Genomic DNA, 27,398 nt, shown 5'->3' on the forward strand with positions numbered 1-27,398 from the left:
TCGCCGGCCGCCTTCATAATCTGCTCTCCTTCATCTTCGGCGATGTGCTTGTTCTGACGATCTCCGACTGCCTGGTCGCCCGAGTCTGCATCTGGCGACTTCATCCCCAACCTGGCGATCGCCTGTTCTGGTAAGCTGGAGATCGGAACACGCCAACCTAACTATCGGCGACTACACGTGCCTCCCGACTTCCTTCCCAACTGTCAACCTGGCGCCTTGTCACCACGCCTATACCGTAGCAGGATACCACGTCATCGCACCCGACCACCAGGGCGGTACACAAGCCCCCCAGTCTTAAGTGAAGACTTGTCTAGCGAAAAGACTGAAAAAGCCTTCGTTAACATCGGTCTACGTGGCATGGGCGCAGGATTCCAAGCGATAGTACTTTCTGCTGCTCTGACGCTCCACCAAACCCTTCGCGCATCGTTCGACACGTGGCTCTCATCAACGGCTATCTTCATCTGCCGTTAGCGCTTCCCAAAACCGTTTCGAAAACCCTTAAACCCCTTACGCTCCTACTGTTCCATCACTTTCTTCACACTTGCATACGCTCCTATTTCCTTCTGCGAAAGCTCTCGACGTTCCTCGACGCTCTAGATCACCACCTCCCTTTAACATTCTCCCGATCATCGAAAGGTAACTACTTTCCTTCATCTGCTGGGTTTTCTTGCATTTTCACCGTTTTGCATCATCCTGTAACTGTCTGGTGCATACGCTGTGGGCTGTTTTTCCATTTCTCCTTCTGCGTGACTTAGGGCTTTGTCGATCGTCGCAACGAACTCACATTCGTTCGTCTTTCACCTTCCTTTCACGATCGAGTCAGCCTTTGTAACCCTCCTGATTATTTTTTCTTCCTCCTTCGTTTGCAGTTGCTATCATGACTCGCACGAAGATCACCCCGAACCCCCCTCCATCAGCGCGAAACCCTCCTTCACAAGCACACGACTCTACGCAAGTTCGTGGTGCTCCCTCTTCGCAGGCTGTGAGGCCTGCGTCTTCTCAAACCGCTCTGGCCCAGGCGACTCCACCAAACGCTGGAGGAGCCCCCATCCCCCTGCCAGACTTCAAGACGTTATACCCATGGGCTAACTCAACCCTCATAAAGGAAACGTCGTCGGTGAACACCGCAGGAGCGGTTCTGCGATTGACCAATGGGGACGAGGCCCACCAATCGTTCCACAAGGAGCACGATGAGAGAATGATGGTGCTGCCTTGCCCCGCCACTCTGCCAGTGTGCGCCGATGATAAAGTGAGCGCCGACGGGCCCTTCTGCTTCGTCTACACCACTTTCTTCAAGAAGGTCAAACTCAGGTTCCCTCTCACTCGATTTGAGAGGGAACTCTTAACCGAGCTCAATATCGCTGCCGCCCAGCTTCACCCCAACAGCTGGGCGTTTGTCCGAGCTTTCGAGATAACGTGCGCCCACCTGGGGTTGCCCGCGTCAGTGGACGTGTTTTTATTCTTGTTCGAGGCCAAGCACCCAGGAGATCGCCTGTGGGTCAGCCTGAACGCCATTGCTGGGAGGTGCATTTTCACCATCTTCCAGCAGTCGTACAAGGATTGGAAGGGGAAGTTCATTCAGGTTCGCGCAAATGACAAAGACACTTCCCTTCTCGACGGTTTCCCCTTGTACTGGGTGGACAAGGGGAAAAAGGAGTCCAAGAGCTGCTTCAGGAGGCCCAGAAGTCCTGATAGCATGGGAGCTTTGGACAGAGACCTTTGTCTCTTCTGGAAGAGGGTGGCAGATGCCCATATAACATTCTTGACCCCCACCCTGATCTCCTTCGAGTTCTTTGAGGACCAGTTGGAATTCCAAATAGGTTAGGACGCTACATCTTTGTCTTGACATTGCTTCTGATATTGTTTCTGGGCGTCTTGTGCGACACACACAAGACTTTGGTTCTATCTTTTCTGCATATGCCTGCTTTTGCTGTCTCATTGTCTTGTACACTTACCCCTTTCTCCTTTGAGCTAACTTATGCACTTTCATTCCATGCAGACACCACGGGTTGGCGACCGGCTCCCAGACGGTTCCCAACTCGGCGGTCGAGAAGGCCATCATCCAGGGGCGATCACCGCCTAAGGCGCCCACCCAACGAAAGAAACTGGTCCTTAAGAGGCCAAAGCGGAAAGCCCCCCAAGTTGTCCAAGAGGATGAGGAAGAGGACGACGAGGTCACAGAGGATGGCCTTGTCACGAAAAGGAAGAGGGTGGCACCATCTTCTCCACCTGCCCCGCCCCCTCTTCCAGCTTCAACACCACCATCAACACCCGCTCCTCCTCCCTCATCACCAGCACCACAAGCCCCTTCACCACCAGTCCAAGCAGTTCCATTGGCCACTGCGCCACCTGCAACTGAGGCCCCAGAGCCAAATTTCTTGGAGGACCCCCCGAGCGCCTCCACACCACATATATCAGCAGGAGGGGGCCCTCCTTCCAACACTTCAGCTGCAGGAATCGTTCCAATCGGGGATGAGGTCGCTCACACCTCTCCAATCCTAATCACCGAGTCCCCGATTGCGTCGCCACGCCAGGAAACAACCACTGAAAATGTTGCTAAGGAAGGTGGCGACGAGAACCCTCAACAAGCCCCCCTGGCGCCTCTCCAAGCCGCGAACCTTCCCCTCGAGGTTACAAGGATGTGGGAACCTCTGACCGCCAAACTCAAAACCATAGCAGAGGATATCCCATCGATCATAACGAGGGCTGTGGAGAGCTCCACCAGGCGGCTTCAAGACGATGTCTACCACCTCAAGACCGAAAACAGCACAATGAAGGTTGAGGTAGAGAAGGTGGCATTCAGCCTGACGCTCGCGGAAATGGAACATTCCCGAGTAGAGGATGCCCTCAGCACCGAGCTTAGGCTTGCGCGCAAGGAAGCTGCTGACCTTCGCCGCAAAGTCCATGAACTTGCCCAAGAAAAAGTTGAACTTGAAAGCAGAATCGTGCCTCTGCGCACCAAGGCGAGCGACCTGGAGGCTCACATTCAAGCTAATGCCGATAAGGTACAAAAACTGGAGCAAAGGTCAATCGACCGCGAGAAGCTGCTTGGGCAAGTAGAAAAAGCAAGGGATGACGCCATGGCTGATCTCACCGAGGCGAACAAGGAAAAAGAGAAGATGGCTGCCGAGTTGACCCAAGCTCGAACAGAATCCAAGAAGGTTACTGACGACCTTCTCCATGCTCAAGAGACCAACAAACAACTCCAAAAACAGATTGAAGAGCAGGAGCAGCAGAACAAGGAGCTCAAGAAACAAGCCGAAGAGCTGGGACAGCAGAACGAGGAGCTCAAGAAACAAGTTGAAGAGCTTCAAGGACAATTTGAAGAACTTAAGCTAAATTCTGCCCAGATTCTGACTGCTGGATTCGAAGCCGCTCGGGAGCAATTCGCATGCCTATTCCCTGATCTCGACCTCAGCATGGTGTCATTAAACAATGAAGTAGTAGATGGAAAGGTCGTTCCCGCCGAAGGCTCAACCAATTCCACCCCATCTGCTTCTTTATAAATTCACCTGTATTCACCTTGTAAAAACTCTTGCACACGTGTTTTGAACAGTTACTCATTTCAATAGCGAAACTTGGATATTCTTCCGACTTCTTTTGAGCGCTTTTACCTTCTTTGTATGTTTAACTCTGCTGCGTTTAACTTAGCGATTTTGCAAACATGACCTTTGGCGTAACTGCTTCGAGCCGATTCAAACTTAAGCAATGATCGCTTTAAGCAACTTGTACCCTTGAGGCACTAACCTGATCATAAGAAAAGTGTCCAAGCAACGAACTGTGACCCAATTATCGGTTCAAACAACGTCCCACTTGACCTGCTTTATCAAACAAGGCTTTCAACCTTCTCACCGTCGCTTGAACTTTTCCCGATCGCCAAAACCTCTTGGTAACACCAGCTTTTTCCAGCCTCATGCTTTGGCAGTCATTTCCTTATCTGAGGCAGAAATGCTCTTTGGGATCTTCCTTTACCTCCCTGAACTTCAGAGCTAGAGACTGGCTGGCTAGGCGTTCTCTTCGAACCTACCTTAGCCACCTTTCAAGCTTCTTCCACCCTCTTCGCCATACCTGAACTCGTTCAAGACGAGAAGGATTTTATCTTGCCTATACTCGCACACAAGCGAGAAGGTCTTTTAACTCGCCTGAACTCGCTCATCGGCGAGAAGGACTTTTACTCGCCTGAACTCGCTCATCGGCGAGAAGGACTTTAAACGGCCTTAACTCGCTCGACGGCGAGAAGGACTTTGTCTGGTGCCTCAACTTGCCCAGGGTGTACATCTCCTCCCCCCTGGATGCACTGAGGACCTTTTCTTTCTCACGCCTGCACTCGCTCGACGGCGAGGAGGTCTTTGATGGGCCTTAGTTCGCACAACGGCGATAAGGACTTTATCCGGTGCCTCAACTTGCCCAGGGCGTACATCTCCTCCCCCCTGGATGCACTGAGGACCTTTCTTGCCTGCACTCGCTCGACGGCGAGGAGGTCTTTCATCTGGTGCCTCCGATCGCCGATAAACGATGAGGACTTAAAAACTTAACTGGTGCCTCTAATCGCCGAAAAACGATGAGGACTTTAAAAACTTAATTGATACCTCTAATCGCCGAAAAACGATGAGGACTTTAAAAACTTAGCTGGTGCCTCTAATCGCCGAAAAACGATGAGAACTTTAAAACTTTAGAAAACACGCGACATATCTTTTCGTGCCTTAAATCATGTACGAATGACAAGGTCTTTCTTCGAAACTTTTGGAAATAACACATATGCAATCTGAAAACACCTTATACTTCGAAAACTCTTCTTTTATTGGGTGGCCTCATTAAAAACCCTCCTTAGGGAAAAAAGAGTGCCCCCTTGAAACTGTTTTAACAGAAACATTGCAATATAACATTTGTGTTTGTCTTTACTTACAAAGCTCTTAGCTATAGTACAACTTCAGGTGTGTGGCGTTCCAGGTACGAGGGATCGCCCCTCCTTCCAGCGTCTCTAAGCGGTAGGCTCCGTTCCCGAGTGCCTCGGTTATTCTGAACGGTCCAATCCACTTGGGTGATAGTTTATTCTCCATCTCGTACTGGTGGGCCTTCCTCATCACCAGATCGCCTTCTCTAAACTGCCTCGGCATCACCTTAGAATTGTACCTTCGCTCGACCCTTCTTTTCACCGCCTCAGCCTTCAGCCTTGCTTCCTGCCTGACCTCATCCAGCAGGTCCAGGTTCAGCCTTCTCTCTTCATTCGAGTCTTCCTCTACGAAGTTCTGGAATCTCGGCGAGCTTTCCTGGATCTCCACTGGAATCATGGCGTCACACCCATAGACCAAGCTAAACGGGGTCTCATGGGTCCCGGACTGCTCGGTGGTGTGGTACGCCCAGACTATACGGGGCACCTCCTCAACCCAACTTCCCTTGGCTTTCTCGAGCCTTCTCTTCAAACCTCTCAGCAACACCCGATTAGCTGATTCCACCTGGCCATTAGTTTGAGGGTGCTCGACGGATGCAAACACTTGCTGTATTCCAACCCCTTCACAAAGCTTCTTCAACAGGTGGCTTGCAAACTGAGTCCCATTATCCGATACCAGGCGCTTAGGCACTCCAAACCGGCACACAATGTTCTTCCATACAAAGCCTTCGATCTTGTGCGCGGTGATCTGGGCCACTGGTTCTGCTTCAATCCATTTGGTGAAATACTCAATCGCCACCACCAAGTACTTCATCTGCCTGATCGCCAGTGGAAAAGGTCCCAGGATGTCGATTCCCCAAGTATGAAACGGCCAAGGGCTATAGATCGACTTCAACTCCTCGGGAGGTGCCTTGTGCCAATCGGCGTGCTGCTGGCATTGTTTGCAGCACTGGGCATACTTCTTGCAATCTTCTCTCATGGATGGCCAATAGTAGCCTGCACGGAGAGTCCTTGCGGCCAGAGCTCGACCCCCGACGTGACTTCCACATATTCCTTCGTGGAGCTCTGCCATAATTCTCGTGCACTTCTCGCCGTGTATACATTCCAGGAGTGGGTGAGTGAATCCAAACCTGTACAGATCGCCATCAATCAATGTATACTTGCTGGAATTTTTCTTTACCTTCCTAGCTTCTGTTGGATCTAGCGGGAGGAGACCATCCGCCAGGCACCGCTTGTACTGTGTTATCCAAGTGTCTGGCTCATGGGTGGCACAGACCTGCATCACGTCCACTTTCTCTCCTCGACATGCTCTAATTCTCGGCGATCTCAGAGTTTCTTGCGTCAAAGACTTATGGCTTCTCGATGCTCTCTCCGTCGACCTGCTTATCTGAAGGACCAGGTGATCTGCTACAAATGCCCTCGGCGTCTTCAAAGTTTCTTGAATCACTGTCCTCTGCCTACCCCCCTTGCCTGAGCTGGCGAGCTTAGCAAGCAAGTCAGCTCGGGCATTCTGTTCTCGGGGCACATGCACCACTTCAAAAGAGGCAAAGGAACTCTTCAATTCCTGCACATACGCCAAGTAAGCCGCCATTTGTGGATCTTTAGCCTGGAACTCGCCTGTTACTTGCCCTGTGACTAGCAGCGAGTCACTCTTAGCCATCAGCACTCTGGCTCCCATTTCCTTAGCCAGCAGAATCCCGGCGATCAGCGCCTCATACTCTGCTTGATTGTTGCTGGCTTTGAAGGCGAATCTCAACGATTGTTCGATCAGCACGCCGTTGGGTCCTTCCAATATGACTCCAGCACCGCTACCCTGCTGGTTTGACGATCCATCCACCGAGAGTACCCAACGGAAATCGTCTCCTTCAACCCGCGTCGCCTCTGAAGAGAGCTCGACTACAAAATCTGCAAAGATTTGCCCTTTGATCGGGCCTCGAGGCTCATATTTAATGTCAAACTCTGACAACTCCACTGCCCACTTCACCATTCTTCCTGCAACGTCAGGCTTCTTCAAGACCTTCTGGATGGGCAGGTCAGTCATCACCAGTATTGTGAAGCTGTGGAAGTAGTGGCGCAACCTCCTCGCCGAAAACACCACAGCCAGCGCCGCCTTCTCCAGGGCCTGATATCTCATTTCTGGGCCCTGCAACACCTTGCTCACAAAATAGATAGGCTTCTGAGCCTGATCTTGGTCCTGGGCGAGCACCGCACTCACCGCCCTCTCAGTCACAGCAAAATACAATCTGAGAGGGATTCCCGCCAGTGGTTTGCACAGAACCGGCGGGCTCGCCAAATATTCCTTCAGCTTGACGAAAGCTTCCTCGCACTCTTTCGTCCAAGCGAACTTGTTATTGCGCCGCAGACACTGGAAATAGGGATGTCCCTTTTCTCCGCTTGCTGACACGAAGCGGGATAGGGCTGCCATCCGACCTGTCAGCTGCTGGACCTCTTTCACTGTAGCCGGGCTTCTCATCGCCAAGATGGCGGCACACTTGTCCGGATTGGCTTCTATTCCTCTTTCAGTCAAGAGAAAACCCAAAAATTTTCCAGCCTCCACGCCGAAAATGCATTTCTCCGGGTTGAGCTTCAACTTGAACTTGGCGATCGTCGTGAACAATTCTTCCAAGTCTGCAACGTGCTTGCTTTTCTCCTGCGAGGTCACGACCATGTCATGACGTAAGCTTGCACGTTCCTTCCCAGCATTGGTGCAAGTACTCGGTCCATCAGCCTCTGGTACGTGGCCCCCGCATTCTTCAGCCCAAACGGCATCACCTTATAGCAGTAGCACGACCTCTCCGTCATGAAGGCTGTTTTTTCTTCATCCATGGGATGCATCTTGATCTGATTATAGCCCGAGAAGGCATCCAGGAAACTCAGCAGCTTGCACCCTGCAGCACTATCAACCAGGGCATCAATGCTTGGTAAAGGATACGAATCCTTTGGGCAAGCCTTATTCAGATCGGTGAAATCGACGCACATGCGCCATTTCCCGTTGCTCTTCTTCACCAGCACGACATTTGCCAACCACTCAGGGTACTGGACTTCCCTGATGTGGCCTGCAGCGAGGAGTTTCTGGGTCTCATCCTTGATCGCCTGCCTCCTCTCTTCATTAAATTTCCTCCTTCTTTGCCGCACCGGTCTCACCATGCTGTCCATCGCCAGATGATGGCACAAGAAGTCGGGATCGATCCCGGGCATGTCCGAAGCGGACCAGGCAAACGCGTCCAGATGCCGTTCAATCACCTTGGCGATCTGGTCCTGGAGATCGACCTCCAGAGATCTTCCGAGCTTGAAAACTTTCCCCCCGATCTCCTTCTCGAGCCACTGCTCGACGGGCTTGGGCCTTGATTCTCTGGCGATCACCGCCTTGGCGATTCCGAGCTCCCTTGCTTCCTCCGGGCGATTCCGCGCCTCTTCTTCCTCCAGGCCAGCATTCCTCTCCCCCAGCTCAGCATCTACCATCTCTACGTCCCTTCCGGCGGCCTCCTCCATTATCGGCGGTCTGGGCTTCACACCGGGAGGTGGGGTGGTTGTAACATAACTCACTGATCTTTTATTTTTCAGGCTGTTTTCATAGCACTTTTTCGCTTCCTTCTGATCAGACTTTATCGTGATTACCACCCCTTCCATGGACGGCAGCTTCACCTTCATGTGCCGAGTCGATGGAATTGCGCCTTTCCTGTTAAGAGTGGGCCTTCCCAGCAGGATGTTATATGCTGAAGGGGCGTTTACGATGAGGTACTTGATTTTCTCCGTCCTCGACCCAGCCTCATCGGTAAACGTGGTTCTCAGCTCAATGTACCCCCTGACTTCCACCTGGTCGCCAGCGAACCCATACAAGCACCCTCCATAGGGCCTTAGCTGGTCAAGGGGCAATTCTAGCTGCGTGAAAGTCGGCCAGAACATCATGTCTGCCGAACTTCCTTGGTCCACCAGAACTCGGTGAACCTTCCTCCCCGCCGTGATCAACGAAATAACAATGGGATCGTTGTCATGAGGCACAACGTCCCGAAGATCCTGCTTGGTGAACGTAATGTCCACTTCGGGCGAGTGATCTTCAAACATGTCCACTGACATCACCGATCGCGCGTACTTTTTCCTCTGCGATGCGGTGCATCCCCCACCTGAGAAACCCCCTGCAATGGTGTGGATCTCCCCATGGATAGGCATCTCGTGTTGCTGGGCTTCTCCACCTGCCGGCTGGGAACTCGACGCTCCTCCGGTTCTTCTGTCCAGCAGATAGTCGTTTAGGAACCCGCTCTTAACCAGATCATCGAGCTGGTACCCTAAAGACAAACACGAGTCCAGGTTGTGGCCAAAGCACTGGTGAAACTCGCACCAGACGTCCGGCTTCGACCCTAGCACCTTGTCGCCCACCTTCTCGGGCGCCTTCAATCTAGCAGATATGTTAGGGATAGCAATCAGGTCCGCTAGTCCCATGACGAATTTGTGCTTAGGCGGGCGATTGTATTCCCGGCGTGCTGGTTGTTGGCGTGCTGGCGGTTGGCGCGCTTGGCTTCTTCCCTTATTTCTCCTATCGTAAGGATAGCGAGTCCTTTGGTCCTTTCTGGCCGCCGCTGCCGTTTCCAGCACCCTCTGTGGCTGGATCCTGGTCTGGGCGCGTGGCCTGGCGGGAGCCACGTTGCCCCTCTTCTCGGCGACCTCACTCTCGTCGGCGATGTGGGCCACCGCAAGTCGCCTGACTTCAGCAAACGTCGCTGGATGAGCCCTGATCAAGGCTTCGCAGAATGGCCCTGGCTGCACGCCCTTCTTGAAGGCATAAACCAGCATTTCTTCATCCTTGGCCGGCGATCTGACCATCTGTGCTCCGAAGCGATTGAGGTAGTCTCTGAGGGACTCCCCATGGTACTGCCTTATATCAAACAGATCATAGGACACTCTGGGCGGTGCCTTGTTCACAATATACTGCTCGACAAAGATCTTCGAGAATTGTTGAAAATTAGTTATGTGGCCATTAGGCAGGCTCACAAACCACTCCATCGCCGTTCCCTGGAGCGTGCTCACGAACATCTTACAATAGACGGCGTCCGACCCTCCTGACAGCATCATCTGTGTGTGGAACGTGGTCAGATGAGCCTCTGGATCCTCCACGCCAGTAAAAACAGCTTTAACCGGGACCACGCTCGTGGGAATTGGCGTGTCGGTAATCGCCTAAATGAAAGGCATTGGGAAAACACGAGGCGGCGTCGACGGTGCCACCTCTTTAGCGGAAGAACGAACCTGCTGCTCTTGGAGAGCTCGACGTAGCTCCTCAGCTACCTTGCTGAGCTCCTCGTTCCTGGCGCGAGAGGCGACCAGGTCTTCATGTATCCTTGCCTGCTCGACGCGCGAGGCTTCTACAGTGGCCTGCAATGAGCGCATCATTTCTGCCATCTGCGCCATGGTCATGGCGGCGTCGCCTTCAGCTGCGACGGGAGCCACGGGGCTGGAACGATTGCTTCTCATCTTTCTCATTAACTTCAGCGAACCACAGAAATACATCAAATAACACTTCAACCACGAACGAATCAGCGATCGATCGGAGAAGATTCAAGAAACTGCGCAAGAACTTCAAGAACACCGCAAACCTTCGAAGAAAATCGCAGCTTCACCAAAAACCACCGTTTCCCCGCGAACCAAACAACCAAACGAAAGAACTCGAATCCACCGATCGAAAAGCCAAGCGAACGGTTTAAAACACAAACTTCACCGAACGAAACTCAAAGAAACCAAGAACGACGGTTGCACCAGCACACAACCGCGCAGAAAACCTCGAAAACCTCCACGAACTCACGCTGTGGATGGGAGCACGTTTTACACGGCCCCACGGTGGGCGCCTGATGATCCTGCCTGTTGACCGGAGCGCTGGAGAATGCCTCGTCAAAGGATCGACGTGCGCGCCGCTTCTCACCTCCGTTCCTCCTCTGGATCTATCTCAAGAACCTGCAAAGAAACGATACGGCGCCGCTGCGGCCGATCGCACTCCGACGCTCAAGTCAGTGACGGTATCACCAAATACTAAGAACTGGAACCGTGCAAATCTCTCTCACAAACAGCTCTGTCACTCGCAAGCGTAAAGTGTATGAACTGAACTTGCGTACCTTAGAAAATCTGTTAGGAACTCTTATATACCTGGTGGTTTTCTCTCTCCTGGCAGTTACAGACTTGGACACGTGGCTCGCATCCAACTGTACACGTGCCATCATCTGAGGCTCCCTGACTTGGCGCTGCTTCTTCTCTCATTTTGGCTAAGTTACCTATGCATGGTACTGCCCAGTGCATAGCTAACTCAGGAGTGCGATCTCTACTGAAACTGGCGAGGTAGGGCCTTCATACACCTTCCCTGTGGTCTCGCCGGCCGCCTTCATAATCTGCTTCTCCTTCATCTTCGGCGATGTGCTTGTTCTGGCGATCTCCGACTGCCTGGTCGCCCGAGTCTGCATCTGGCGACTTCATCCCCAACCTGGCGATCGCCTGTTCTGGTAAGCTGGAGATTGGAACACGCCAACCTAACTATCGGCGACTACACGTGCCTCCCGACTTCCTTCCCAACTGTCAACCTGGCGCCTTGTCACCACGCCTATACGTAGCAGGATACCACGTCATCGCACCCGACCACCAGGGCGGTACAGCTCCCATCTTAGCCCTTCCTAATTTCACTAAAACATTTGAGATTGAGTGTGATGCTTCTAGTATAGGCATTGGGGCTGTTCTCCTTCAAGAGGGCCACCCAATAGCTTATTTTAGTGAGAAATTGAAGGGAAGTCATCTCAATTATTCCACTTATGATAAAGAATTATATGCACTTGTTAGGGCTTTGTTTACTTGGCAACACTATCTTTTTCCTAAAGAGTTTGTGATACATAGTGATCATAAATCTCTTAAGTATTTGAAAAGCCAAAACAAGCTTAACAAGAGGCATGCTAAGTGGGTGGAATTCATTGAGCAATTTCCTTATGTGATCAAACATAAGCAAGGCAAAGTAAACATTGTGGCGGATGCAATTTGCTAAATCTTTTAAGTTCTCAATATCTTGTCTTTGATCACATTAAGGAACTTTATCATGATGACCTTTGTTTTTCTTTCATCTATCAAGAGTGTCTTAAGGGAGGACACAAAGATTTTTTTATACAAGATGGCTTTCTTTTTAAAGGAAAACGTCTTTGTGTCCCTCAAAGCTCTATTAGATTATCTCTTGTTAGAGAACCTCATGAGGGGGGTTTAATGGGTCACTTTGGGGTTGCTAAAACTTTGGATGTGTTGCATGAACATTTCTTTTGGCCTCATATGCATAAACATGTTCATAGTTTGTGTGATAAATGCATAGCTTGCCGCAAAGCTAAATCTAAGATGCATCCCCGTGGTTTATATACTCCTCTTCCTATCCCTTCAATGCCTTGGGTTGACATATCTATGGATTTCATCTTAGGATTACCCAAGATATCGAAGGGAAAGGACTCCATTTTTGTGGTAGTGGATCGTTTTTCAAAGATGGCTCACTTTATTCCTTGCCACAAAGTGGATGATGCATGTCATATTGCAAACCTCTTCTTTCAAGAAGTGGTTCGCTTGCATGGGATCCCTCGATCTATAGTGTCCGATAGAGATCCCAAGTTCTTAAGTCACTTTTGGAAGACCTTGTGGGGCAAGCTTGGAACTAAACTTTTATTTTCTACCACTTGCCACCCACAAACTGATGGTCAAACCGAGGTGGTGAATAGAACTTTGGGACAACTATTGAGATGTTTCATTTCGGGGAATCCTAGAGTGTGGGAGAATTTACTACCCCATGTTGAGTTTGCATATAACCGTGTAGTAAATTCTACCACCTCACATTCTCCTTTTGAGGTTGTCTATGGGTTTAACCCCTTAACACCTCTTGATCTTCTTCCTATTCCCATTCTTAGAGATGTCTTGTGCAAAGATGGGGATGAAAAGGCTTCTTTTGTGAAAACTTTGCATAAAGACATCAAGAAGAGAATTGAGAAGAAGGTTGGCAAGTATGCTGAACTTGCCAATAAAAGGAGAAAAGCATTGTTGTTTGAGGAGGGTGATTGGGTTTGGCTTCATTTGAGGAAGGATCGTTTTCCTACTCAAAGGAAGTCCAAACTAATGCCTCGTGGAGATGGACCTTTCCAAGTCCTAAAGAGGATTAATGACAATGCTTATGAGTTAGATATGCCTGATACATTCTTAGGTAGTCATACTTTTAATATCGGTGATCTAACTCCTTTTTTTGTAGGTCTCCAGAATTCGTGGTCGAATTCTCTCCAACTCGGGGAGTATGATGGAGATCAAGCTCAAGTGGACATGGAGGCCAATCATCAAGAGCAAGAAGAGGTTGAGGCTCAAATGGAGGACGCTCATGGAGCTAATGGACGTTTATTTTCTCTTTTTGTAATTTCTTTGTTTGAAGGTGCTTAGAGGGAAACATTAGAAACCTCTTTTGTTAAAGCATCTTTTAGTATTTAGTTAGGAGTCTTAGGGGGGTGTGCGTTTAGTAGAGTGGTGTAGGAGTAATAGGGAGGTGCCAAAGTGAGAGAGGAAGTCACACCTTCCTCATGACTTAGATTGGCGCCACTTTCATTTGTATTTGGGGGGAATTTTGAATTTAATTAGCTTTGCATTTCAGCACCTCTAGGCTATAAATTAAGGTGTTGCCTTTTTATTTTTCAGATCTGAATTTTGATTAGAGAAACTATACTCAATTTTTGAGAGAATTGGAGAGCTTTGTGCCTTCCTCACTTAGTCTTATCTTGAGAGTTCTATGGTTACCTCAAGTGGCGGCTTGCACACTCATCTTGGAGTCACCATCCTCTAAGTGGCGTGATCATCCAACCATTCCTCCATCTTCATGAGCTTTCTCTTCTCCTTCCTTCCTTCTCTTTTTATGTTCATGTGTTAGCTTTTTTCCTTTGATTTTTAGTTCGGTTTCATAATATTCTTGTTGTTTTGCTTCGGTCTTTCGATTTCTGCCAATTCATCTTTGCTTCTTTTTCATTTTCTAGCTTATTTGTTCGGTGCAATTAAGTTTTTATACATTTTGTTCGGTGCCTTTGCCTTTTCTTCCATTTTGATCGGTGCAATTTGACAATACATGGAACTTCCATATGAGTTTGGGTTTTGGTACTAGTCTTGGTGAGTTCTTGATCATAGAACCTTGATCCAATTCTATTTTAAAGTGCCTATCTCATATACAACTCAAGATGATTCCTAAGAATGTCAAGAATCATTCATATTGTGCTATAGGAATCATATCAAGGTGTTCGCATCAGTTGAACACCCCCAGACGAATGGACAGGTAGAGTCAGCAAATAGAGTTTTGCTGAAGGGATTGAAGCGAAGGCTTGAGAAGGCTAAAGGGGCGTGGGCAGAAGAAGTACCAAGAATAGTGTGGGCTTACCACACCATGCCTCAATCTTCCACCATGGAGACGCCTTTCAGCCTAGTATACGGGTCAGATGCCATGATCCCAGTAGAGATCCATGAGAGCTCCCCACGTTTCCTAAGCTTTGTGGTAGAAGAATCCAACGAAGAAAGAAAGGTGAATCTAGACCTGTTGGACGAGGCCAGAGAGGAAGCGAGGATAAAGGCTGAAGCCGTGAAGAGGAGGGTGGAGCATCAGTATAGCTCTAAGGTAAAGCCGCGACAGTTCCAAGTTGGCGACTTGGTCATGAGGAAGGCTCATCCTTACGAGTTGGAGAACAAGTTGTCTCCCAAGTGGACCGGACCCTTCAGAAAAACCGAAGCCAAGGGAAATGGTTTGTACAATCTAGAGACTCTAGAAGGAGGACCTATTCCACACAACTGGAATGCGGCCAATTTAAAATTTTATTTCAGTTGAAAGTTATGAAACACACAATTGTAAAGGGGGCACTCTTTTTCCCTCTCGGGGGTTTTTTAATGAGGTCACCCAAGTAAAAAAAGGAAGTTCAAGAAAACTGTCTCAATTTTTCCCTCTCACACAGTATAAGAGTAAAGATTAAGAAACAAAAGACAAAGACTCAAGGCATCGCCTGAGGCAGGCGTCGCCAAGATGAGGCGTCGCAAGGATGAGGCGTCGCCAAGATATAGCATCGTCAAGATGAGGCGTCGCCAGGTGTAGGCATCGCCAGATGAGGGAGCAGGCGTTAAATTCAAAGCAAGTAAAGGGAACACATACTCGTGTGCAGAGATCAACCCATTAGCAAGGTACGTACAACAAAGAGTTAAAATCTGGGTGTCTAGTCCCTGAGTAGGGGTTAAGGGATTCCTTCGGCACGCCCCCTCCTCAGGTAGGAATAGCTGGCCCAGTGTCTGATGTTTAGACACCTCGCAAGGAAGTGGCGAGGGAAGTTTCCTTCGAGCGTGGGCATTCGACAGTAAGAAGTTTCGGAGCAGTGGAGAACCAGGTCACTTGGTGCAGATACACGCAGCTGAGGAGAAGCGCCATCCTTCGGGAAACCTTCTCCTTGGGCGTAATCACCAAAATCCTTGGTCATCTTCGTGTTTAGACACACCAGGGACGATACAGAGATGTTTCCAACACGCCTCTCCCAGGGCGTGGGCACCAAGAACACTGATCGCCTTGGTGTTTTCAGACACCCTGGGGACGAAACGGCACTACCCCCGGGTGGGTCTCTCCTTAGGCGTGGGCACCAAGCGCGCAGAGATAAGGGCTAAGTTGCCTTGGTGTTTCGACACCCCGTGGACGATACGGCGCTGCTGTAATAGGCCTTTCCACGGGCGTGGGCACCAAATGTTTAGACACGCTGAGGACGATACGACCTCTCGTTCAGCAGGTCTCTTCTCGAGTGTGGACACCCAGTACAGATAAGATAAGTCCTCCTCGCCCTCGAGCGATGTTGAGGCCATAGAAGAGATCAAGTTTTCCCTCGCCCTTGAGTGATGGCGAGGCCAGAAAAGAGATGAGACCCATTTTTTTTCATCTTAAGTGATGATAAAACTAGCAATGGCTCTCGCAGTAAGCACCTGGGGGCTCAAGACAAGTAAGTAAAGGTCAAGTTGAAAACTTTTCTAAGTTCAGAAGGCAAGAGAAATTCTAAGAGCAAGAAGAATAAGCATAAGAACACGAGTCATCAGACACGAAATATACTCGAAGTTAAATCCTCCCTTGCCTTTGGGCAATGACGAGGCAGGCGACGCCTTCATGAGGAACATTCCTCGTAGAAATGAAGGCCAAGTGAAGTTCTAAATGAAAGATCAGGAGAAGGGTATGCATTGTGACTAAGAAGGGAAGAATAAAGAAGAAGGTCACGTGCTACCTAAAGAGTTAAAGCCAAAAGCGATGAAGAGATGTATCGAGGGTAACACATTCGATATAGTAAAGAAAACATAAGCATATAAAGGTGCAAGAAAAGTTGAGATCGCACAAGAACTTGAAGGTAACATCCCAAATGGCATGTAAATAAATGAGATTAAGTGTCAAAATTACAGATGAAGTTCAAAGTATTGTAAAAGGTTGGAAAATACAAATTTACAAAAAGAAGATTAATCAAGAGCAGTTCATTCCCCAAGGTAGAGAGGCACCACCTTCCCCTCGACGATCTAGTGGCCAGGATCGCAGTTTGAGGTATTGATCTCTGGGTTTTCGCACGTGGCTTGGGGCAGAGCCTCTTTGAATCCCTCCTCAAATGTGTTAGCCATGTCCTCGAGCAGTTCTTTGTTGGACTTCTCCAACTCTTCAATCCTGGAGTCCTTGGTAGCTAGCTGCTTATCCAGAAACTCCTTCTCCACCTGAAGCTTGTTAACCTCAGCTTGGAGAAGGTTGAAAGCTTCGACCTTCGCAGCCAGCTCCCCCTCAGTCTTCCCGAGCTTTTGCTCTCGCTCAACGCAGTGGGCTTCAAGTATCTTCTGTTGTGCCTCAGAAGCCTTTGCCGCGTCCTCCAGATCTGCAACCTTCACTCGGAGGGGCACAACTTGGCTAAGGAGTTCAGCATGCGCCTGCCCCACCTCGTGTAGTCGCTTGTTGGCCTCCTCCTTGGACTTTTGGGCCACCTTCAAGAAGACCTTGTAGGCCTCCTTTTGACGTTCCCAGTGGCGTGCCAACCTCTCCTTCTCCTCTTTCAGAGAGGCGACCTCTTTCTCTAGCGCTTGAAGGGCGGAGGCTTCGATGGCTTTGGCCTTCGCTTGCTCGCGCCAGGTATTGGCGCAGGCCATGAAGGCGCCCATATAATAGAACACGCCTTCCTTCTTGGGCCTTTCTGCTTGGCCGTGCGGGGACATCCTCTCCAGGTAACCCCTCAGTGAGTCTTGCATTGGAAGAGGAAGTTCTGGAGCAGATGGTGGAGCTGAGATGGGTTCAGTTCCAAGCCCACCCTCCAAGGTCATCTGGTGAGGGGGGGAGCTAGCGCTTGGAGGGTTCTCCCTAAGTGAATCAGCCCCGTGGGAGGAAGATGTGGTGGAGGTAGCGACCTGAGGTGCCGCCCGGGACGTCCTTCTCCTTTTGAAGACTTGCCCTTCAGCGGAGTCTCCCTCATCATCAGAAGGTACCACCACCACCCTTTTGCCTTTGTCGAGGGGGGCTGGTTCAATAGGAGTTTCAGCCAGCGCGAGAGGCATGGCTGCAATGGGAGGAGGCGAGTTTGGAGGAGAAAGAGCCGGAGGAGATGCCGATGGAGGTGGGTGTTGAGGGCAAAGGGTTGGAGAGGTTGGAGTGGTCTCAAAGGTGGGAGGTATGGAATCCCCAACCCCTTTCGCCGAAGCCTCGCCTTTAGACTTCAGGATTTGGGTGAGCCTCAATCTCCGTTGCTTATCCATCTTTGAATCTGCACCAAGAAGATAAATGCAGTAGGGGTTAGGCACAAGTTAAGTTACTATACAAAGAAGGGTAGATAAGTCATACACAAAGTAAGAACAAGCAAAGGCAGTAAGTAGGAAGTTATAAGGGTGGCTCTCATACTTATATATCTAGCAAGAGCTTCTACATCATACTCGCGGCTTATGAGTATGGAGGTGTCAAAAGTCCCCACACTAGCCAGGATCTGGCAAACCTCCCGATCAGTCGAGGGTAGCTCGTCCAAGGATTTGGGCTTCGTCAGCTTGACCTCCTCCACCCAGTATAAGGGAAAGCCGTCCAAGGCCGCATGGTCATAATCGGAGCAGCACACCTTGAAGAATTTCCCTTTCCAGCCTTTGTATGATTGCTGGAAAAGGGAGAGATAACCCTCCCGACAATACTGCTCAAGCTCACCCACAAGCTCTTCCCTTGTTTCTTCACTTCAAAGAAATGGAGGAAGATGTCGACGGAGAGTGGCTGACAAGGTACCCACACAAGATATCAAACGCCTTGACGGAAGCCCAGCTGTTGGGGTGTAGCTGGGCTGGGGCGATGTTGATCTTTGTTTACAATTCTCGTTCGAACGCCGAGAAGGGCAAGCGCATCCCGATGCGCTTGAACACGGTTTGGTAGATATAAAAGAAGGGGACTCCATTGTTGGCCCTCTCATCCCCACAGATGGGCTCACTTGGAACACAGGGAAGCACAGCTATATCTTCATCGTGTCTCCTGGCGATGGCACGATGCTGATAAACCCTTGACCCTTCGATATGGTCTTTCCAAGCCTTCATGATGGTGAGACTAGAGCACTCAGCGAGCAGCTCGTCGGGAGCCCAGGGGTAAAGGGCCTTATAGTTGGTTCTTGGGGTGGTGGATTGGCGGTTGTTTTCGTATGTGCCATAGGATTGATGAAAAATCTGAAGAAGGAAGGAAAAAGCAAAGGCTTAGAAAGTTCGGAATAGAAAAACCATACCTTTTGTGGTTAGAGGCTGAAAAAATGTGAGCTTTCGTGAAGAGGAAGAGCGCAAGAGTCGCAAAGATCGCAGGGAAGATGAACAGTGCAGAGAGTATGAGAAATGATGGAACAGTGCCTTGAGCGCGCGTTTTCGAAAAGTTATAACTTTAACTTGAGAAGCGCTAACGACGCACATCCCCAGCCGTAGGATCGTGCCACGTGTCGAGACATTAGCGCGCAACTTAAAGCGTCACAAATTCAGCGCAAAGAATGTCGCGTCAGACGCTCAGAAAAGGTCACGTCAGCTGCTCAAGGGAATGTCACGTCAGCAAGAATGACACGTGGATGATAGGGCGAGGCCTTAGTCTTTTTGCTGAAACAAGTGTCAGCTCAAGACTGGGGGGCTTGTGTACCGTCCCGTCCCCGGGTGTTGACCAAAGTCAAAGTCAACGTATGGTGGGACCCCTCGAGGGGGCCCAAGGGAAGAAAGTCAACAGGTTGACCGCTTAAGGCGTCGCCAGGCGTGGGCGTCGCCAGGGGTAGGCGTCGCCAAGGTGAGGCGTCGCCAGGTTAAGGCGTCGCCAGGATAAGACATCGATGGTGTCACCCCCCGATACCCACGGGTAGGAAAGACCGTGGAGGGGGTGACACCATGATAGGTCTCAGTACCTCAGAACAGTAATAAAGAGAAGAGAGAGGTGGCTTCAAGGCCATATTCCCAGTACCAGTGAGGAGTAACCTGACTTGTGAAGTACCCACGCCACCTCTGGGAGACCCCTGGGACAGATACGACCCATGAGAGGGCCACGCCCAGGGGCGAACCATGTGTGTGGTACGAGAGGAAGGTAGATACACTCCCAGGGCGAGTGACTAGGGGTTGGGGCGCATGAGTTGGCACCCAGAAAGTCACCCCGTTGAACCAAATGCACTTCGAGAAAGGAGGGCTTGCACGATGGATTAACCCTAAGTTGGGTCACGGCGTTGTAGGGCCCTCCACGTAGAGTAGCGATCAAGTCAGAAGAACACGTGGCAGTAAGCACTGAAACATCAATGTTTTCCTGAAAGTTTGCTAAGGTATGCTTTAATTTAGCCTACGTTTCGAGCGCTTTAAAGCACTTTAAACGCTTTAAATGCTTTGAACGTTTTAAACGCGTTGAACATTTTAATACACTTTAAATGCGCTTTAAGACGCTTTAAATGCTTTAGACGTTTAAAAGGGGCTTTAGACGTTTGAGAGAAGGGAGTTGTTTTGATCCATTTTACACACACACTCTAGTTGTTTGCTCGCGAACCCACTGTACGCAAAGGCAATTAGGGAAAAAGCATTAGTTACTCAGTTATTTGACCACCTTCAGAGCATCCATTCACGGTGTTTCGATACGGAGGTGTGTCACCTTTGATGTTTCTCGCTTGCTGACTTGATCGTCGGAGTGCAAACGGCCGCGAGGGCGCCCCTTTGTCCACTTCTTTTCAGGTACTCACAGACGGAGCAGAACGAAGGTGTCCTAGCTCGCGAGGATAAGCCACGCACCGAGACGTCCCTGGTCAACCAGCGAGAACAACCACAATGAAATCAGATAAGAAAATATGGTCTAATCAACAAGTTGAAAATAAATTTAATAATTCATTTAACTAACTTAATAAGTTAAAATGTATTTTAATATATTGAAATCACTTAAATTCAGTGTGAACAAGCTTTCTATAAAGATTTAGGAACATTTCAACTGGTTAAAAAATTATTTTAATATGTTGAAATTACATATCGTTAAAAAGCAATTAAAAGTATTTTAAACCAATTTGAAAACATATATCATTAAGATAAATCATTTTGAATTTACTAATACACCTCTATAGTGTAGGAACTAATTGAAGGAAATAACGGAAGGCAAATGGTTGTAGAAACTGATTGAACGTAATTGCAAAACTGTTGAACTGATACATTCATTTTGATTTACTTCAATAATATATATAATAAAATTACTGTACCGCCCTGGTAGTCGGAAGTGATGACGTGGCATCGAGCTATTATATAGCCGTGTTGGATGGGACACCTGGTTGGCAGAAGGGAAGGAAGTCGAGGGGTTCGTGTAGTCGCCAGTTGTTAAGTTGGCGTGCTCCGATCTCCAGCATGCCTAAACCGGCGGTCACCGGGTTGAAGATGAAGTCGCCATATGTGAACCCAGGCGACCAAGTAATTAGAGATCGCCGAAACAAGGACATCGCCGAAGATGAAGGCAGATAGTCATTTCCCAGCTGGCCAGAGGATGAGGTCGGGAGACAGCTTACTTGAACATATACGGTGAAGCAGGTAGGGCAGATCATGAAGGCGGCCGGCGAGACCACAGGGAAGGTGTGTACGAAGGCACCCGAACTCGCCATCCAGAAGAGATCACGCTCCAAGGCATCTATGCACTGAGTATATCATGCATAAGTAACTTAGCCAAAAAAACCTGAAGAGTAAGAAGTAGCGCCCAAGTCAAGGATGCTCCAGATGATGGCACGTGTATAGCTGGATGCGAGCCACGTGTCCAGATGTGTAACTGCCAGGAGAGAGAAAGTGGCCAGGTATATAAGAGTTTCTAACGAACTTCTGAGGTACGCACGCGTTCAGATTACTTCTTTACAACTGCGAGAACGAGAGTACGCTGAGAGAGAACTTGTCACGGTTCCTTAGAGTTCTTGAGTTTTTCTCTTAAGTAATTGGTGGTTCAGTCACTGACTTGGGCGTCAGAGCGTGATCGGCCGCAGCGGCGCCGTTTCGTCTTTTGCAGGTTCTGGAGGTGGATCGCGGTGAGGGACGGAGGCTAACACGGCGCAGAAGTCGATCCAAGTTTGACGAGGCAGGGCTCCAGCGTTTTGGTCAACAGGCAGGATCATCAGGCGCCCACCGTGGGGCCGTGTAAAACCTGTTCCCATCCACAACGTGAGTTCTTGGAAGTTTCTGCGGTTTCTGTGTGGTTGTGTGCTGGTGCAACCATTTTCCGCTGTTCATCTAAGTTTTGTTCGGTAGTTTCGCGTTTTCCACCGTTCGTTTGAGTTCTTGTTCGGTGAGGTGAGGTTTTTCGCTGCTTACGCGAATTTTAATCGGTGAAAATCTAAGTTTCGCCGCTCGTTTGGATTTGTCAAGTTGTTGTTCGTCTAAGGTGTTGTTCGTCGCTCTTTGTGATCTGTCAAGTTTTCATGAGAAAGATGGTGGAAACCGTTCAAGTCCAGTTGCGCCCGTTGCTGCTGAAGGCGCCATGACTATGGCGCAGATGGTGGAAATCATGCGTTCGCTGCAGGCGAATGTGGAAGCCTCGCGCATAGTGCAGGCGAGAATGCACGAGGACCTGGTCGCCTCTCAGGCCAGGAATGAAGAGCTTAGCAGAGTGACTGAGGAATTGCGTCAAGCTCTTCAGGAGCAGCGAGGGCGTCCAGTCGCTGAAGAGGTCGCGCCGTCAACGCCGCCTCGCGTTTTCCCTATGCCTTTCGCTCAGGCGATTACAGACACACCAATCCCTGCGAGTGTGGTACCCGTGAAGGCTGTTTTTACCGGCGTGGAGGATCCTGAGGCACATCTCACCACGTTCCACACGCAGATGATGCTGTCAGGAGGATCGGATGCTGTGTATTGCAAGATGTTCGTAAGCACACTCCAGGGAACAGCACTGGAATGGTTTGTGAGCCTGCCTACGGGCCACATAACCAACTTCCAACAGTTTTCGAAGATCTTCGTTGAGCAGTACATAGTGAACAAGGCGCCGCCTAGGGTGTCTTATGATCTGTTCGACATAAGGAAGTACCAGGGAGAGTCCCTCAGGGACTACTTGAATCGTTTTGGGGCGCAGATGGTCCGCTCGCCGGCCAAGGACGAAGAGATGCTGGTCTATGCATTCAAGAAGGGCGTGCTGCCGGGACCCTTCTGTGAGGCGTTGATTAGGGTTCACCCCGCCACGTTTGCTGAGGTTAGGCGACTTGCGGTGGCCCACATTGCCGATGAAAGTGAGGTCGCCAAGAAAAGGGGAAGTGTGGCCCCCGCTAGGCCACGTGCCCAGACTAGGATCCAGCCACAGAGGGTGCTGGAGACGGCGGCGGCCAGGAGGGATCAGAGGACCCGCCATCCTTATGATCCAAGGAAGAACAAGGGCAGGGGCCCGGGGCGCCCTCAGCCGGCACGTCGGGAGTACAATCGCCCGCCGAAGCATAAGTTTGTCATGGGGTTGGCGGACCTGATCGCCATTCCCAATATATCAGCTAGGCTGAAGGCGCCCGAGAAGGTGGGCGACAAGGTGTTGGGACCGAAGCCGGACGCCTGGTGCGAATTCCACCAGGTCTTTGGCCACACCGTGGACTCGTGTTTGGCTTTAGGGTACCAGCTCGACGACCTGGTCAAGAGCGGGTTCCTGAATGATTACTTGCTGGATAGAAGGACAGGGGGCGCGTCGAGCTCCCAGCCAGCAGGTGGTGAGGCTCAGCAGCACGAGATGCCTACCCACGGAGAAATCCACACCATTGCAGGAGGTTTCTCGGGTGGTGGATGCACCGCATCACAGAGGAAGAAGTATGCGAGGTCTGTGATGACGGTGGACATGTTCGAGGACCACTCGCCGGATGTGGACATTACGTTCACAAAGCAAGATCTTCGGGACGTTGTCCCTCATGACCACGACCCCATAGTCATCTCGCTGATCACGGCAGGAAGGAAGGTCCACAGGGTTCTGGTGGACCAAGGAAGCTCGGCAGACGTGATGTTCTGGCCGACTTTCACGCAGTTGGAGCTACCCCTTGACCAGCTGAGGCCCTATGGAGGGTGTTTGTATGGTTTCACTGGCGACCAGGTGGAGGTCAGGGGGTACATTGAGTTGAGGACTACGTTTACGGATGAGGCGGGCTCGAGAACAGAGAAAATCAAGTACCTTGTCGTGAACGCTCCTTCAGCATACAACATTCTGTTGGGAAGACCCACGCTCAACAGAATAGGCGCTATACCTTCGACCCGGCACATGAAGGTGAAGCTGCCATTTATGGAGGGGGTGGTGATCACCATCAAATCCGACCAGAAAGAAGCAAAGAAGTGCTATGAGAATAGCCTGAAGAACAAGAGGTCCGTGAGTTATGTGACAACCACCCCGCCTCCCGGTGTGAAGCCCAGGCCGACGGTAATAGAAGAGACCGCCGGAAGCGACGTGGTGATGGTGGAAGCTGAGTCGGGGGAGGAGAACGCCGAGCGGGAAGAAGAGGCGAGGAATCGCCCTGAGGAAGCGAGGGAGCTGGGAATCGCCAGGGCGAAGATCGCCAGAGAAACCAGACCAAAACCCGTCGAGCAGTGGCTCGAAAGGGAAATCGGGGGAAAGATCTTCAAGCTGGGAAGATCTCTGGAGGCTGAGCTCTAGGACCAGATCGCCAAGGAGATAGAGCGGCATCTGGATGCGTTCGCGTGGTCCGCTTCGGACATGCCCAGGATCGATCCCGACTTCTTGTGCCATAGTTTGGCGATGGACAACCAGGTCAGACCCTAAACCCTGAGGAGAAGGAAGTTCAACGAGGAGAGGAGGCAGGCGATTAGAGACGAAACCCAGAAGCTCCTCGCTGCAGGCCATATCAGGGAGGTGCAGTACCCTGAGTGGCTGGCCAACGTCGTGCTGGTAAAGAAGAGCAATGGGAAGTGGCGCATGTGCGTCGACTTCACTGATCTGAACAAGGCCTGCCCAAAGGACTCATATCCTTTGCCAAGTATAGATGCCCTGGTCAACAATGTTGCGAGGTGTAAGTTGTTGAGCTTCCTGGATGCCTTCTCGGGGTACAACCAGATAAAGATGCATCCCAGGGATGAAGAGAAGACCGCCTTCATAACCGAGAGATCGTGCTACTGCTACAAGGTGATGCCATTTGGGCTGAAGAACGCGGGGGCCACGTACCAAAGGTTGAAGGATCGGGTACTTGCACCAATGCTGGGAAGGAATGTGCAAGCCTACGTAGATGACATGGTCGTGACCTCGCCAGAGAAGAGCAAGCACGTTGCGGACTTGGAGGAATTGTTTACTACGATCGCCAAGTTTAGGTTAAAGCTGAATCCCGAGAAGTGCATCTTTGGCGTGGAGGCTGGGAAGTTCTTGGGGTTCCTCTTAACTGAGAGAGAAATAGAAGCCAATCCTGATAAGTGTGCTGCCATCTTGGCGATGAGGAGCCCGGCTACCGTGAAGGAAGTGCAACAGCTTACAGGTCGGATGGCCGCCCTGTCTCGTTTCGTGTCGGCCAGCGGAGAGAAGGGCCATCCGTATTTTCAGTGTTTAAGGCGGAATAACAAATTTGCCTGGACGAAGGAGTGTGAAGAAGCCTTCGTCAAGCTTAAAGAGTACCTGGCGAGCCTGCCGGTTTTGTGCAAACCGCTGATGGGGACCCCTCTCAGGTTGTATTTCGCTGTGACTGAGAGGGCGGTGAGTGCGGTGCTCGCCCAAGACCAAGATCAGGCTCAAAAGCCTATTTATTTTGTCAGCAAGGTCCTGCAAGGCCCCGAAGTAAGATATCAGGCCTTGGAGAAAGCGGCACTGGCAGTGGTTTTTTCGGCGAGAAGGTTACGCCACTATTTCCACAGCTTCACAATACTGGTGATGACCGACTTGCCCATCCAGAAGGTCTTGAAGAAGCCCGACGTCGCTGGGAGGATGGTGAAGTGGGCGGTGGAGCTGTCGGAGTTCGATATTAAGTACGAGCCCCGAGGTCCGATTAAGGGGCAGATTTTCGCAGATTTCGTGGTCGAGCTCTCGTCAGAAGCAACGCCAGTTGAAGGGGATGACTTCCGTTGGGTGCTTTCAGTGGACGGATCATCGAACCAGCAGGGTAGCGGTGCTGGAGTCATCTTGGAAGGGCCCAACGGAGTGCTGATTGAACAGTCTCTAAGGTTTGCCTTCAAAGCCAGCAACAATCAAGCAGAATATGAGGCGCTGATCGCCGGTATCTTGCTGGCCAAGGAGATGGGAGCTAGGGTGTTAATGGCTAAGAGTGATTCGCTGTTGGTCACAGGACAAGTTACAGGCGAGTTCCAGGCCAAGGATCCACAAATGGCGGCTTACCTGGAGTTTGTACAGGAGTTGAAGAGTTCCTTTGCCTCCTTTGAAGTAGTGCATGTGCCCAGAGAGCAGAATGCCCGAGCTGACTTGCTAGCTAAGCTCGCCAGTTCAGGCAAGGGGGGTAGGCAGAGGACGGTGATCCAAGAAACTCTGAAGACACCCAGAGCATTTGTGGCAGACCACCTGGTTCTTCAAATAAGCAGATCGACGGAGAAAGCGGCGAGGAGTCACAGGTCTTTGACCCAGGAGACCTTGAGATCGCCAAGAATATGGGCTTGTCGGGGAGAGAAGGTGAACGTGGCACAGGTCTGCGCTACCCATGACCCAGACACCTGGGTAACAGAGTACAAGCGATGCCTGGCGGATGGCCTTCTCCCGCTGGATCCGACGGAGGCCAGGAAGATAAAGAAGAACTCCAGCAAGTTCACGATGATTGATGGCGAGTTGTACAGGTTTGGGTTCACTCACCCACTCCTGGAATATGTGCACGGAGAGAAATGTACGAGAATTATGGCAGAGCTCCATGAAGGGGTATGTGGAAGCCACGTCGGGGGTCGAGCTCTGGCCGCAAGGACTCTCCGTGCAGGTTACTACTGGCCAAAAATGAGAAAAGACTGCAAGAAGTATGCGCAGTGCTGCAAGCAATGTCAGCAGCACGCCGATTGGCACAAGGCGCCTCCCGAGTAGTTGAAGTCGATTTACAGCCCTTGGCCGTTTCATACATGGGGGATCGACATCCTGGGACCATTCCCGCTTGCGATCAGGCAGATGAAGTACTTGGTGGTGGCGATTGAATATTTCACCATGTGGATCGAAGCAGAACCAGTGGCTCAGATCACCGCGCACAAGATCGAGAGCTTCGTATGGAAGAACATCGTGTGCCGGTTTGGTGTGCCCAAGCGCCTGGTGTCAGACAACGGGACTTAGTTTGCAAGTCACCTGTTAAAGAAGCTGTGCGAAGGGGTGGGAATTCAACAAGTATTTGCATCTGTCGAGCACCCTCAGACGAATCGCCAAGTAGAGTCAGCCAATCGGGTGTTGCTAAGAGGTTTGAAGAGAAGGCTAGAGAAAGCCAAAGGAAGTTGGGCTGAGGAGGTACCCCGTATAGTCTGGGCGTACCACACCACCGAGCAGTCAGGAACCCATGAGACCCCATTCAGCCTGGTCTATGGATGCGACGCAATGATTCCAGTGGAAATCCAAGAGAGCTCGTCGAGATTCCAGAACTTTGTAGCGGAAGACTCGAATGAGGAAAGAAGGTTGAATCTGGATTTGCTGGATGAGGTTAGGGAGGGGGCAAGAGTGAAGGCTGAGGCAGTGAAAAGAAGGATTGAACGAAGGTATAACTCGAAGGTGATGCCAAGACAGTTTAGAGAAGGCGACCTGGTGATGAGGAAGGCCCACCAGTACGAGATGGAGAACAAGCTGTCGCCTAAGTGGACGGGACCGTTCAGGATAACCGAGGCGCTCGGGAACGGCGCCTACCCCTTAGAAACGTTGGAAGGAGGGGCGATTCCTCGCACTTGGAACGCCACGCACCTCAAGTTATATTACAGTTAAGAACTTTGTAAGTAAAAACAAACACGAAGAGCTTTGCAATGTTTCTGTTAAAACAGTTTGAAGGGGGCACTCTTTTTTCCCTAAGGAGGGTTTTTAATGAGGTCCCCCAATAAAGAAGAGTTTTCAAAGTTTAAAGTATTTTAGATTGCATGCTTGTTGTTTTCC

General features: G+C 50.5%; 2 protein-coding genes across 2 annotated transcripts; one reads left to right on the forward strand and one right to left on the reverse strand.

The window, feature by feature from the left end:
* The first annotated feature begins 14,300 nt into the window (after positions 1-14,300).
* LOC137817533 (uncharacterized) lies at positions 14,301-14,735 on the forward strand. Its single transcript, XM_068620818.1, has one exon. It carries the CDS (start codon positions 14,301-14,303, stop codon positions 14,733-14,735), a length of 435 nt encoding a protein of 144 aa, XP_068476919.1.
* A 1,703-nt stretch (positions 14,736-16,438) lies between these two features.
* LOC137817534 (uncharacterized) lies at positions 16,439-17,650 on the reverse strand. Its single transcript, XM_068620819.1, has one exon. It carries the CDS (start codon positions 17,648-17,650, stop codon positions 16,439-16,441), a length of 1,212 nt encoding a protein of 403 aa, XP_068476920.1.
* Positions 17,651-27,398: the final 9,748 nt, after the last annotated feature.

Source organism: Phaseolus vulgaris, unplaced genomic scaffold (assembly GCF_000499845.2).
Source record: "Phaseolus vulgaris cultivar G19833 unplaced genomic scaffold, P. vulgaris v2.0 scaffold_111, whole genome shotgun sequence".
Taxonomy (NCBI): domain Eukaryota; kingdom Viridiplantae; phylum Streptophyta; class Magnoliopsida; order Fabales; family Fabaceae; genus Phaseolus; species Phaseolus vulgaris.